Below are 12766 nucleotides of genomic sequence, written 5' to 3' on the forward strand. Positions count from 1 at the left end.
AGGAAGAATGCGAAGATGCTGAAACATACTTGCAAAAATATAAGTCCCTTTACTTACACGGAAAATTCACATTATCTTGAGTACTGAAACACCACCAGGTGGACCTGCCTTTTAGAACCTGAAGGACTAATTTAAAGAAATTGGTGTGGCCAGTTTAAAGCAGCAATGAAACAGAACATTTTGCCTACTACAGAGAGTAGAAAAAAAAAGACGAACTTTGGCAAGGTTTTTCTGAACTGGCTTTGTTGTGCATTGATTGGAAAGGCTGGAGGAAATGAATGGAGGTTCTGTTGCCCTCGGGCAACTTCCTAAGACCAAAGGCGCACAAGGAAGGGTCCCTACAATTTGCAAGTCTGGTTTATAATGAGCCATAGTAAGGTGCATTCATTTCACAGAGCACTGACAACTTTCACCACCTAAGAATATTATCTTTATCGTTTTTATTATTCATTCAGTTGATAAAAGTCAGATTGCTTTTGAATATCTTTCTGAGTCTCTGACGGGAAAATTCAATGCTGAAAACCTAGTAATAATTACTTTCGCTCTTTGTGCTTTCTAATACAAAATGTTTATTTAACAAACAATACAGAAATGAAGTCGACTGCTTATTATCAAGAAATAAATGAAGGGTCTAAACCTTCTGCTGGATGCATTGCAACTACAATATAAAATGTAGTTATACTATAGGAAGGGAAAACTCTAAAATAAAGGAGTCTATGTCACTGGGCACTTTAAAACAAGCCTATCCTCTTAAAAGTGATGTTTCATTTCAAATAATTTTAAATGACATTTAATGACTTCAAAGCAAATCCCTAGATGGAAACTGAAGACAAGTTATGGTGTGACAAAACCTGACTTAGAATCACTCTAATAATGAAAACGTAAGCCAAATCATTCAGAATAAATCTCACAGGCGAACCACAAATGCCAAACAGCTCTTTGTTAACTCAGGTTTTTTCCAAGACATAAAAATTGTCAAGAGCGCTCATGCCTTTTCTAAAAATAGACACAGTTATAAATGTTTAAGAAGGAGAGAAAAGCTTCCACCTAAAAAAAATGTTTTTCATATAATATCAAGAATCTCGCATCGAAAAGCGCACCCAGAACAAGAAATAAAAACTGTCACCTACCGTCAAATTTCTTGTGCCTGGACACGAAAGTGGTGCGCACAAAGTGACTCGTCTCCTCCACCAGGTTTTCAAACTCCAGTTTGCTTTGCTGGCTTAGCTTGTCTTCCATTTCCGTGGTGCAGCACGTGTACTCCTGAGGACAGATTCTTAAGTGTTCCCCTGCAAGGAGTACGTAAACGTCAGCATGGAATGATAAGGGGTTCAGGGAGTTTGCTTCTCTGACATTTCCCTCAAATCCTGGGGTCCTTGTTCCACCAGCCCCCCAGCCCTCCCCATGAACTTTTATCTGGGCCTCAGGGTATCTAACCTTCCAAATACTCCAGACTGAAGTTGAACCCACCCCATGGTTTGAATGTCTATGACCCCCCGAAATTCATATGTCGAATCCTAACCTCCAAGGTGATGGTATTAGGAGATGGGGCCTTTGGGTGGTGATTAGATCACGAATGGGATTGGTGCCCTTCTAGAAGAGACCCCAGAGAGCTAGTTTGTCCCTTCTGCCACTTAGGGACACAGCCAAAAGACGGGGTCTGTGAAGCAGGGAGCAGACCCTCACCAGACACTGAATCTACCAGTGACATGATCTTAAACTTCCCAGCCTCCAGAACCGTAAGAAGTAAATGTTTGGTGTTTATAAGCCACCCAGTTTATGGTATTTCTGTTGTAGCAGCCCAAAGGGACTAAGAGACCTGACATTTAGTTCCAGCCCCTGTCATGTAAGTGAAGGTACATTAAAGACCCCAGAAGACCACGACGATTTTCCTGCTTTCATTTGAAATGCACCAAGTAACGCCGGGTGACAAGAGATGCAATACAGTTATAAATGTGCTTATCTTTGGAAACCTCAAGTGAGGCAAGAGACATTCAGCCCCGTCACCATAGTCTGTTAGACAGCAGGGCCAAGAAAAGATGGCAATCATTCTCTGTGTTCTGTTTCTGCCCGTCTGTCCGTCAGAATGCATCAGCTTTCCTCCTGGTGAAAGCAAGTGTGATTTTAATGGCTGGCCTCCTGTGCCACATGTTCCCTCGGTTAACATTTCTTGTCAGAGAGAAAATGTTCTCCTGCAAGGAGGAAGGCACTGATGGGTTTAATTAATGCTTATGTTGTATGGAAATGTAAAGCAAAAGGTAATGAAAGTCTTGGGTTTAATTCAATAGATTTATCTCTCGATATACTGGGCCACTTCTTTTGACAATATTGCTTTCTTCGGTGCTATTTGCAAGTGGAAGCCAAGCCCTTGCTTCATGAAATTAAAATGGTCTGTTATTGCATAAAATGTGAATTTCCAATTGATTCAGCTCCGTCAGTGTCAAAAATGTTTAACAGAGCCAGCAGAAGGAAGAAGGAAAATCCACCCAACATCTTGCTAAATAAAACCAACAAATTGTCCCTGTGATTAAAATCACTGTAGGGCATGGAAAAACCAAATGAACGAGTACTTGATGCGATGATTACAATTCATTTGTAATGTTTAACAGTACTTATATAAAATTATGTCCCCATGACCCTGTTTGAAGTATAGGGTGTCTGTCTCATGCAGTTGGATGTTTTAGTGCCTACTTAAAACAACCCCAGAATAAAAAAGAATCACGGGTCTGTATTAAAGTTAGATCTTATATAATTCCTGGAAGGGAAGGAGACCATAAAATATCTTAGGTATATTTTTTTTTAAAAGGAAAGGAAAATGCATGGTACTTGAGAATGATAAACATCAAATTCAAGATAACAGTTTCCTCCCAGGAGGAATTAGGATTTGAGAGAAATGCTCAAATACTTTTATCTATAATCTTTTATTTCATAAGTTGCTTGATATTTACACAGTGTTTATTATATTACTATCATTACTCTTCTATACATTTAAAATATTTTGTAATAAAAACTTGGAAATATGTCATTAGAAAGTAATAGCCACCATAGTGGTGACAGAAAGGAGGGCAGGGGGTAGATATTCAGAAAGAAAAAACAAGCTGCCCTTAACATTCGGAAGCCAGCCTGCCCGGTACCCACAGCCAGGTCACTGTAACTATTACACCTAAACAATCTCACAGAACACCCACCTTAGACAAGATTACCCTGAGACCAGGATGAAATGAGACAAAGCAAGGCCACGTCAAAATTTTGTCTCAGGGACTTCCCTGGTGGCGCAGTGGTTAGGAACCCCCCTGCCAATTCAGGGGACACGGGTTCGAGCCCTGGTCCAGGAGGATCCCACATGCCGCGAAGCAACTAAACCCGTGCGCCACAACTACTGAGACTGCGCTCTAGAGCCCGCGAGCCGCAGCTGCTGAGCCCACGTGCCACAACTACTGAAGCCCGCGCACCTAGAGCCTGTGCTTCACAGCAAGAGAGGCCACCGCAGTGGGAAGCCCGCACACCGCAAGGAGTAGCCCCCGCTCGCCACAACTGGAGAAAGCCTGCGCGCAGCCAGGAAGACCCAATGCAACCAAAAATAAATAATAAATTAATTAATTAATAAAAGAAAACTGTCTCAGCACAGACAGAAACAAGGTGATTGTGCCATCCCAAAAGTACTGAACACCTTCTCTCTCAGGCAAAATGAGCCTCTGTACTTCTTTACCTTTTACAGATTGATCTTCATCCTAGTCTCCCTCCTTGCTGGTCACATTTATTGAGATACCTTCTTATAGAATTACCTCTGCTTTCTGACAGCCTCCGATCTAGGGTGAAGCCCTGCTTCTTGGAACCCTTCCCAACATCACCCACCCAAATCCAAATCCTACAGAAGATTCTGTTGAAGTCCCTCTTACTGAGAAACCCTGTGGCTCTCCATGGTGTATCCTCACTTGCTGCATCGAGTGGTAACTCAACTTGTTCAACTACAGGTGTGTTCCTGATGAGTTCCTATTTGAAGGTATTGACCATACCAAAAAGAGATGGGATAGAACAATGTGAATTTTGAAATTTTCCCACATGTGATTCTGATACATCCCATTGAGAAAAGTAGTTCTAGAGTTGAAAACACTGGGAAGGAATAAGTATGGCTTTATCAAAAGCAAATGGTCCACAAATCACTAATTTTCTTTTTATAAAATACCAAGGCTAACTGATAAGAACAATTCTCTTTTTCCAGATTAAATGGATATTTAATATTAACAACTTTACAGAATGTTCCTTTCTCTGAGCTGTTATAAACCATTTTCTTAAATCCCCCTACTCTGTTTCCTATTTCTCCCTACCCCATTTCCTACTATATTATGCACAAATGAAATGTCCATTTCTCAAGATTTAGTACATCAGGACTGCATTCTACTTCTGAATCATTACAACTGAGTTTACAACAAAATGCATGGGACTTCTGGTGAAAAGCTGACCAAAAGAAAATAAACATTTTATGACCTGAGGGAAATAGTTGTATTTAGGATATTTGTGGAAGAAACCCTGTGGAATTACATTCATGAAATTAGAGTGGATTGGAGGTCTTATAATCTCTAATCACTCCAAGAAAATCAGTATTTTATGTCAAGTGATAAATAAAAAGAGAAAGATACTTCTTAGTGGGACAAATTTAAACCAAATTTATTTCTTGTGTGTGTGTATATATAGTCATGGAAATATATGTAAGAGGCTGCCTTATTAATTCAAAGCAGTGTTAGATTTTTTTAATTGAACTGAAGTGTCCTTAAGAAGTCAACTCATGTCTCCTCCTCTGTACGGGTCCCTGGCAGAGAGATAATGAAAGACATAGAGAGACAGAGATAAAAAAGATGGAGAGAGAAAGTGAACAGATGGGGAGATCACCAGAATGTTGAAGAATCGTGCTATAGGAAGAGTAACTCTTTTGTGCAAAGTTCTTGTTAGAGTTCCTAGGAAAAGACCACGACGATGTCCCCAAACACACAGGACCAGCGCCCATGAAACCTGTGGTCCATTGAGACTGAGCCGCGCTTCCTTCCTAACACATCACTAGGTAAGAAGGTTGTGGAGGAATTAAACTCTTCAACAGCTCCTCTCTCCCCCTAATTTGAGGTCACTGCTAACTGCCAAAACAACCTGATGACTTTGAATGGCCAGAAAGACTTAGGACAACTGGACAATTTGTTGTGAGTAGGTTCATTTATTTATTTTAGTTTTGGCCCTAGAACAGGGGTGTGCAAACCATAGCCTCTGGGCCAAATCCAGCCTACCATCTGTTTTTGTAGGACTTGTGAGCAAAATGGTTCTAAAAAATCAACAGAATGATATTTTGTGCTATGTGAAGTTTTATGAAATTCCGATTTAATTGTCCATAAATAAAGTTTTATTGGAAAACAGTCCCACCTACTCATTCATGCCTTGTCTATGGCTGCTTTAGGGTTAGAACAGAAGAGTAGTTAGACAGAGACCACAGGGTCTGTAACACCTGAAATATTGACTTTCTGAAATCAGACACGACAGCTACTTGGCTGTATAAAGAATTACTTCTCACCCTTCCTGTTCCAATTTCTCCAAAGAGCAAGAATATGAAACTTTTCTCAGTTTAAATACTTCCTGACACTTAAGAGTATTTGTATTAATAATGGGATTCTTCCAAAGCTGTAATTTAGGAGGGAGAAAAATGTGTTGTCCTTTGAGAGTTTCCCACCCACACTCCTTTCTCAAATCCCCTTAGGTTCTCTAGATGTTATCTATTACATAACTAGATACAATATTTAGCTCAACTGGAGTACCACCAGGCACCTCCAAGATCACTAATAATAAAGATTCTAAATAGCTGGTTCCAGGCAGAAAACGTGGGATTGAAACTATGATGCCTGTACCCTGACATATCAAACTTGTATTGAAAAATCTATGTGCAAATCATGATGATAGGTTCACATCCCGCAAGATGAGACACAAGGTCAGGAAATCACCTTACACAGGTGCCTGCTTTCTTAGGGCACCTGAAGTTCATGCCAGTGAATTCCCGAGTCCCTGTGTTTTTATAGAAATCTTCATTAGCTCTAAAATAAACAAAAGAAATTGAAAATGTGGAAGAAAGGAGTTCCACCAGGAAGTTAGAGAGTGAGCAAAGGCTCAGGGACATACAATCTGACCATAAATTGTGATCTGTTTTCCAAGACAGAAGAGATGGGGCCATTCCTCCTACATGCTCCTTTCAACTATGTGTCACTCTTTACAACGTCTTTCCCCAAATGCCTGCCCAGGTGTTTGTTTTCACTCCAAGTTGCTGCTGTGACAGCAGAAATGTGATTTCTGCCAGATCGAGCTCCCTCCAGGGGTGGCCCAGGGTCTGAAAGCTGCCAGGAATAGACTTGGTGAGTGGCACGGTGGGAAAGAGCAGGAGACAGGAGGACCTCATTAACCACAGAAGTCAGCTTCTGTGGGTCGCCTGCAGGAGACTCTCTGCCCTCGGAGGTGACACGCAGGGACCTCAGAATGCACATTCCAAAGAAACAAACAACAAAAATCAAGTACCCCGAATGAGTCACATTTCACAGACTACAGACAAACTCTTGGCTTTTATAGTGTTTGGGAGTGTGGAGGGAAATTACTACCCTGGTACTTCCTAGAAGGTAGGTAGGAAATCAAAACACTTTAAAAAGTACAAAGAAGATGGCAAGATCTCACAACACAGAGCACTTCAAAGTCTGAACCTTCAAATACCATTTGATTATAGTGCAATATTTGTCTTAGACTTGGCGCTCTTTGGAGCATACGTTCTATGCCAAAGTTCTCTCATCCTTGAACTATTAAAATCCCCACAGTCAATTAGTTGTGTCTGGTACCAAGCTAGAGTCTCCTCATCATTTGATATGTCACCTCAGATAACCAATCATTTTGTTCATCTAGTGCCTGGGAAGTTGACTGGAGCAAAGAATCCAAGGAAACAGGTTTAGGGAAGTACAATACCCTAGAATAAGTGAGCTTACAGCTGGAGTTTCTGATAGCTAAGAAAATTTAAATTGGAGTTAATAGTTCTGGACAGTTTTTGGTGTCATAAAGTTCCTATATGAGCTAATAAGAAGTGGCAGACCTTAGGAAAGCAACATTTTTCAAATGTATGTTCTAGTTCATTCTTTAAGTTCAAATTCCCCAAACCTCCAAATAAGAGTTTCTTCAACATTTTTCATTGTGAAGCGTTATTATAAACGATCCTTCCATTTCGTGAAGGGCTGCTTTTCTTTAACAAAGTTGTTCAGTACCATGATGAAAAATCTTCAAACTTTTACACAAGTTCTAAGAAATTCAATTCATGTTCAGTATACTTCAGTGGATCTTATCACTCAAATAACCTATAATAGTGTCATCCTTGATGTTGTCAACTTGCTGATAAAGACTTTAAATACTAATGCTTTTAGTTATAAAATTTTCACTCTGCATTTCGTAAAAATAAATCCTTTGAGTGGCACCCATGAGTTAATTGTTTAAATCTATTCCAAGAATTGCAGAGAAACGATTTCAAACATTCTGCTCTAGATGGTATAGATCCCACCTCCATAGATCTTCTGCCAATGATTTCAGTCTTTACCATTTCCTTGCTTCTGTTATTTCAGAAAAGCTGATGGTCTGGGGGGTGAAGATGGGGCATAGAATAAAGCGTGGTTAGAATTAACAAGGAGTAAGGAGTATGGGGGATAGAGAATGGGCATTGCTTGAATCAAGATGGTCTTACAGAGCATGCAGCAGCGAGAGTGCCAAAAGTGATCTTTCCTTTTTCTCACATCTTACTTTGACTCAATATATTATAAAATTGTTAACTCTATCAATAGTTTGATCATTTTTAAATAGAAGAGGTTTCTCCTTGTCTTAACATGACATATCTTACTTAATTCATACATGTAAAACTTTGAGACATTTAATGAAAGCACTGTCCTAACACAAATGATGGTCAGTAATTTGTAAGTGTAGACACATACGCATGCATACACATACACACACACAAGAATACATAGCATATTCTTTCCCAGTATTTCTTTTAAAAAGTAAAGAATAGAAAGATTTCAGAAAAAAAAATTTTATTTGCTGCAACTTGTCTTCTTCGGCATAGGAAATAGCTCAACAAAATTGTGGTTAAATTTCACAGGGACAACAGCAAATCTTAACAATGATGTGATTCCACAATTCAAAATATGCCACAAAATAGCCACTCAACTTATTACACCATTTTTTTGGTAAAAAGTTAATGCAAAGCCAATATAAAATGTAATCTCAAAGCTAACTGATGAATCACAGTGTTGTAGTTGATTATTCTAAATCCATAGGAGGAAGGATATTTAATAAGAGTAAAAGTTTTTTGCACCTAGGTCACGGCAAACGGGAAGAGATGAATTATTTTGTCATTCCTTGAGTTTTCTCAGCCTCTTCTCATCATATCTCTGAATCTTGTTGTTATGGATAAAGAAGATATGGTACATATATACAATGGAATATTATTCAGCCCTAAAAAGGAATGAAATTGGGTCATTTGTAGAGACGTGGATGGACCTAGAGACTGTCATACAGAGTGAAGTAAGTAAGAAAGAGAAAAACAAATATCATATATTATCACATATATGTGGAATCTAGATGATCTTATTTGCAAAGAAGAAATCGAGACACAGATGTAGAGAACAAACATATGGATACCAAGGGGGAAAGGGGGTGGGATGAATTGGGAGATTCGGATTGACATATATACACTATTGATACGGTGTATAAAATAGATAACTAATGAGAACCTACTGTACAGCACAGGGAACCCAACTCAGGGCTCTGTGGTGACCTAAACGGGAAGGAAATCCAAAAAAGAGGGGATATATGTATATGTACAGCTGATTCACTTTGCTGTACAGCAGAAACTAACACAACATTGTAAAGCGACTATACTCCAATGAAAATTAATTTAAAAATTGTTTTAAGTATTAATATAATCAGAAAAACATTGGAGGTAGAAATGATCAGAAGGCAGTACCCACCCCAGAGGTGTATTGAAAATGAACTGGGGAAAGATGGACAGTGGAATTAACGAGAGTGCTTTCCCAAGAGATTCACCTTCTGATAAATAGCCATTCTGATAAACTCAGCAGTCTCCCAAGGGGACCTTTCCTTTCCTACTCCTCTGAGTATTACATTCACCAGGTTGTATGTTCAATATAAAATGCTCATATAGGAAGCAGTTAAATGATAATAAAATCTCATCAACATCCAAAAAGTTAATTTTTAGTTTCAAGATAGTTCTCCGAGAGTGAAGTCCAGTAAAGAAATCTTGATCTCACTATTTCTGTATTTCAAAATCAAACTGAAAGTTATCTAAGTACGGAAAACTTCAGTTATAATCTGTAGGTGTCTGAGAACAAGATAACCAAAAAGCCAGGTCAAGGTATCAGAAACCCCACGCCCTCATCTCCCCTTTCGTTGTGATGTACACCTATCTTTTTCTTACATTCTATGTGTATTATATTTTCAAATGGCTACTAAGTTCTTCAGGATATAAATACGGAGTTGTTTGAATTTAACAAGAAGTAAAATAGTATTTCCTCTAGTCTAGGAGCATCATAGAAAAATTACAGTTTTGTGTCAATGTGGCTAGGCTATGGTACCCAGTAATTTAATGAAACATTAATCTAGGTGTTGCTGTGAAGGTATTTTGTAGATGTGGTTAAGATGTGTGATTTTTAAGTAAAGGAGATCACCCTCTGTAATTGGATGAGGGCGGGCCTCATGCAATCGATTGAAAGCCATCATGAGCAAAAACTGAGGTTTCCCTGAGAAAAAGAAATTCTGCCTTAAGACTGCAACATCAGCTTTGAGTTTTCAGACTGCCTGCCTGCCCTACAGATTTCAGAACTGCCGGCCCCCCAATCACATCTCTTGAGCCAGTTCCTAAAAATAAACCTCTCTCTCTCTCTCTGTGTATACACACACACACACACACATACATATATATGTAGGTTACACAGTATGTGTGTGCGTGTATATATATATATACACACACTGTACACACATAAATATGTAGGTGGTATAGTATGTGTGTGTGTATATATATCTCTCTATATATAGATAGATAGATATATACTCTTGGTTCTGTTTCTCTGAAAAACCATGAGTGATACAGACACTAAGACTAAGAACTCCATGAACAGAGAACATATGGAAACCTGTGTACTGGCTCTACTATCTCCTAAAACATCTACAATGGCACTTACTACGATTGGCTATGATTATCTGTTTACTAAAGTGTAGAACCATTGTTTATTCTTTTTTTTTTCCCTTCTCAGTGCCCATCAATCCCAGTATCTGAGATATTGGAGATGGAGTCAGTGCTGTGTTGGCAAATGTTTAACAACCAGCTCTAGGTTTTGAAGGGGAGCCCTGATTTATAGTTTGCCAATTTCCAAGGTATAAATACTCTCATTTCTAGTTACCAAAATGATGTTACTGAATTTCAAGTTGGGAACAGGTGTGCAGCAACACACCATCACATAACACTTCCTCCATACAGATATGAAGACCTCAAGAGTGTAACGAATAATAAAATGATTAGAAAGTGATAAATTTTGAGAATTTATTACCCTATTCTTAATAATTAATTTAACTGTAAATTTATACAATGTGGTTTTTAAATAATGACTGTGCTTAATAATAGGTTCCCAAAATTCCTGCAAATTTAAGTGAGTTCTCACTGGCTAGAATGTGCCAGTTCAGGTGCACCGTGACATGAAGTTCAAGTACCGTATGTTGTTGGTTGGCTTTTTCTTTCAATTAGTTAAGTCCTCAAATTCAATTAAAATGACCCTATACCAGTGGAATCTGCCATTTCCACAACCCACACTGAGATCTATGGGCCAAATACCTATTTGCCTCAGAAGAAAATTGGTTCTTCCCAGCCATTTCCAGCTACTAACCTACAGTAAAGAATTCCCCAGAGAGGCAAAAAAGGAGTGAAATAGAGTAGTTATTTCAGGAACGTTGGAGAGTGGGGACCATGGCTAATAGGTGTGCTTAAAGGAAAAGTCACCATGCGTCACAAGCAGGGTTAATGTCACGGAAAGGTAAACCAAAGTGATTGACCCACATTTTGCAATTTTCATTCCCAGACTGTGGCTGCTATTCCAGGACACAGGGACAGAGTTGAGAAGGAAGCTGTTCCTCTACGCTACTGTTATGAAAGACCTAAGGTTCATTATCCCACAGCCATTTGCTCATACCCACTGCTATTATACCCCAAACCAGTCATTATGAGCCTGTCTTATTTACCTTTGTAGTACTCACTGTCCTAGCATAGCTTTTGGCACATGGAAAGTTCTGTCATAAATGATGAGTGCATCTGACTCTTTTGTTCTCTTCAGTCATTCATCCATCCATTCACTTATTCAATTACCATTTATAACATACAAGCAACAGGTTAAGTACTATGCTTGGTGCTAAGGGATAAGAAGAGACTGCTTAAGAAGCTTGGAGTCCAGCAAGGAAAGATATGTCTATGTATTAAGACTACCTTACAGATAAGCATAAGATCTATTGTAGAAAAGCACATAATTCTCACCATTCAGTCACCTCCCAGACGCTAAGGACTCTTACAAGCACAGCGTTAATTACAGAAGCTCTTTAATTGTAACTTTGCCTACTTAATCTCTAGGCAAGCAGTAGTGGTACTGCCTATCTTTCATGTTTCAATAGCAAGCAGGAACATCCAAGTAAAGGTTTCACCTGTTTCTCTCACTTCACCCTGGCTTGCATATTTTTCAAACTGCAGGACCTGAAATCATTTAGCACATGTCCGCAAGCATTCATGTTTGAAACAGAATAGAGTATTTCAGAGCTCATCATATGAATTAAGGGTAAGTGTTTCTTGTGAAGGTTTTGCTACCGTTGTGTATAGTATGTATGCACTGGGTTGTAATTAACGATGTTATTTCTTATAGTACATTGTAGGCAAAAAGTTTGGAAGCCAAAGTCCAATACTGTGTTGAAGCAATAATAAAGAGGACAAAGAGCCCACTTACTAATGCATACTCGTGAAACTATAAATAGCCAATGCTTCTTTAGATAGGTTGAACTGATATTATGCATGTTTTCTTCTTCAATAATATCAAGATGTCCTCCCTAGAAGTATTCTTAGAGATGTCTAAGACATCTGTACCATTCTTCCTAAAAAATTTTGTACAGGCTTATTTTCCACTTGTGTTTCATAGATACATTGTCTTGGGACCCATAAGAGAGACCCATAATTGCTAATCTAGAACACGGGGTTTTAAGTAGCACTGATAAATATGTTGCCAATCTCATGCCTGCTCACAATTCATTTGCCATGTTGTCTTAGGAATTGCCAAAAAACTTCATATTCAAATGTTCAAAGATATCTACAGTTCTACAGCCTGAATGGCATCATTACGGGCATGCTCGGTAAACATCTAGTTACACTGTTTCGACACTGCTTGCCAAATCCAGGCACCAGTTCCAGTTCCAGTTCCAGCTCACCAGTCACCAGTTCCCAGTGACCGTCTGCATGTCAACTGACCAGAGATGCTGACTTACGTATCTCTTGTTCTGTAACCCATATGCATAAATCAAGCCAATTGCCGCCTACAAATTCATCCAGAGATGATGATGAATTTCAAGTTTATTGCAACTGTAATCCCACACCCGTGTTTGCTCACTCAAAGTTAGCAATTTTTACAATTGAATTTGGTGATCCTGTGGTGATATACAATAA

The 12766-nt window shown here is 38.9% G+C and overlaps 1 protein-coding gene across 1 annotated transcript in view; it reads right to left on the minus strand.

Moving 5' to 3' along the window:
- GPC6 (glypican 6) overlaps positions 1 to 12766 on the minus strand; it is a 1059846-nt gene that overhangs the window by 786908 nt on the left and 260172 nt on the right. The window contains exon 2 of the mRNA XM_061170848.1: positions 1131 to 1289. Within this exon, the coding sequence (XP_061026831.1) occupies positions 1131 to 1289 (159 nt within the window). The remainder of the gene's footprint in view (positions 1 to 1130; positions 1290 to 12766) is intronic.

Source organism: Eubalaena glacialis, chromosome 16 (assembly GCF_028564815.1).
Source record: "Eubalaena glacialis isolate mEubGla1 chromosome 16, mEubGla1.1.hap2.+ XY, whole genome shotgun sequence".
NCBI classification, from domain to species: Eukaryota; Metazoa; Chordata; class Mammalia; order Artiodactyla; family Balaenidae; genus Eubalaena; species Eubalaena glacialis.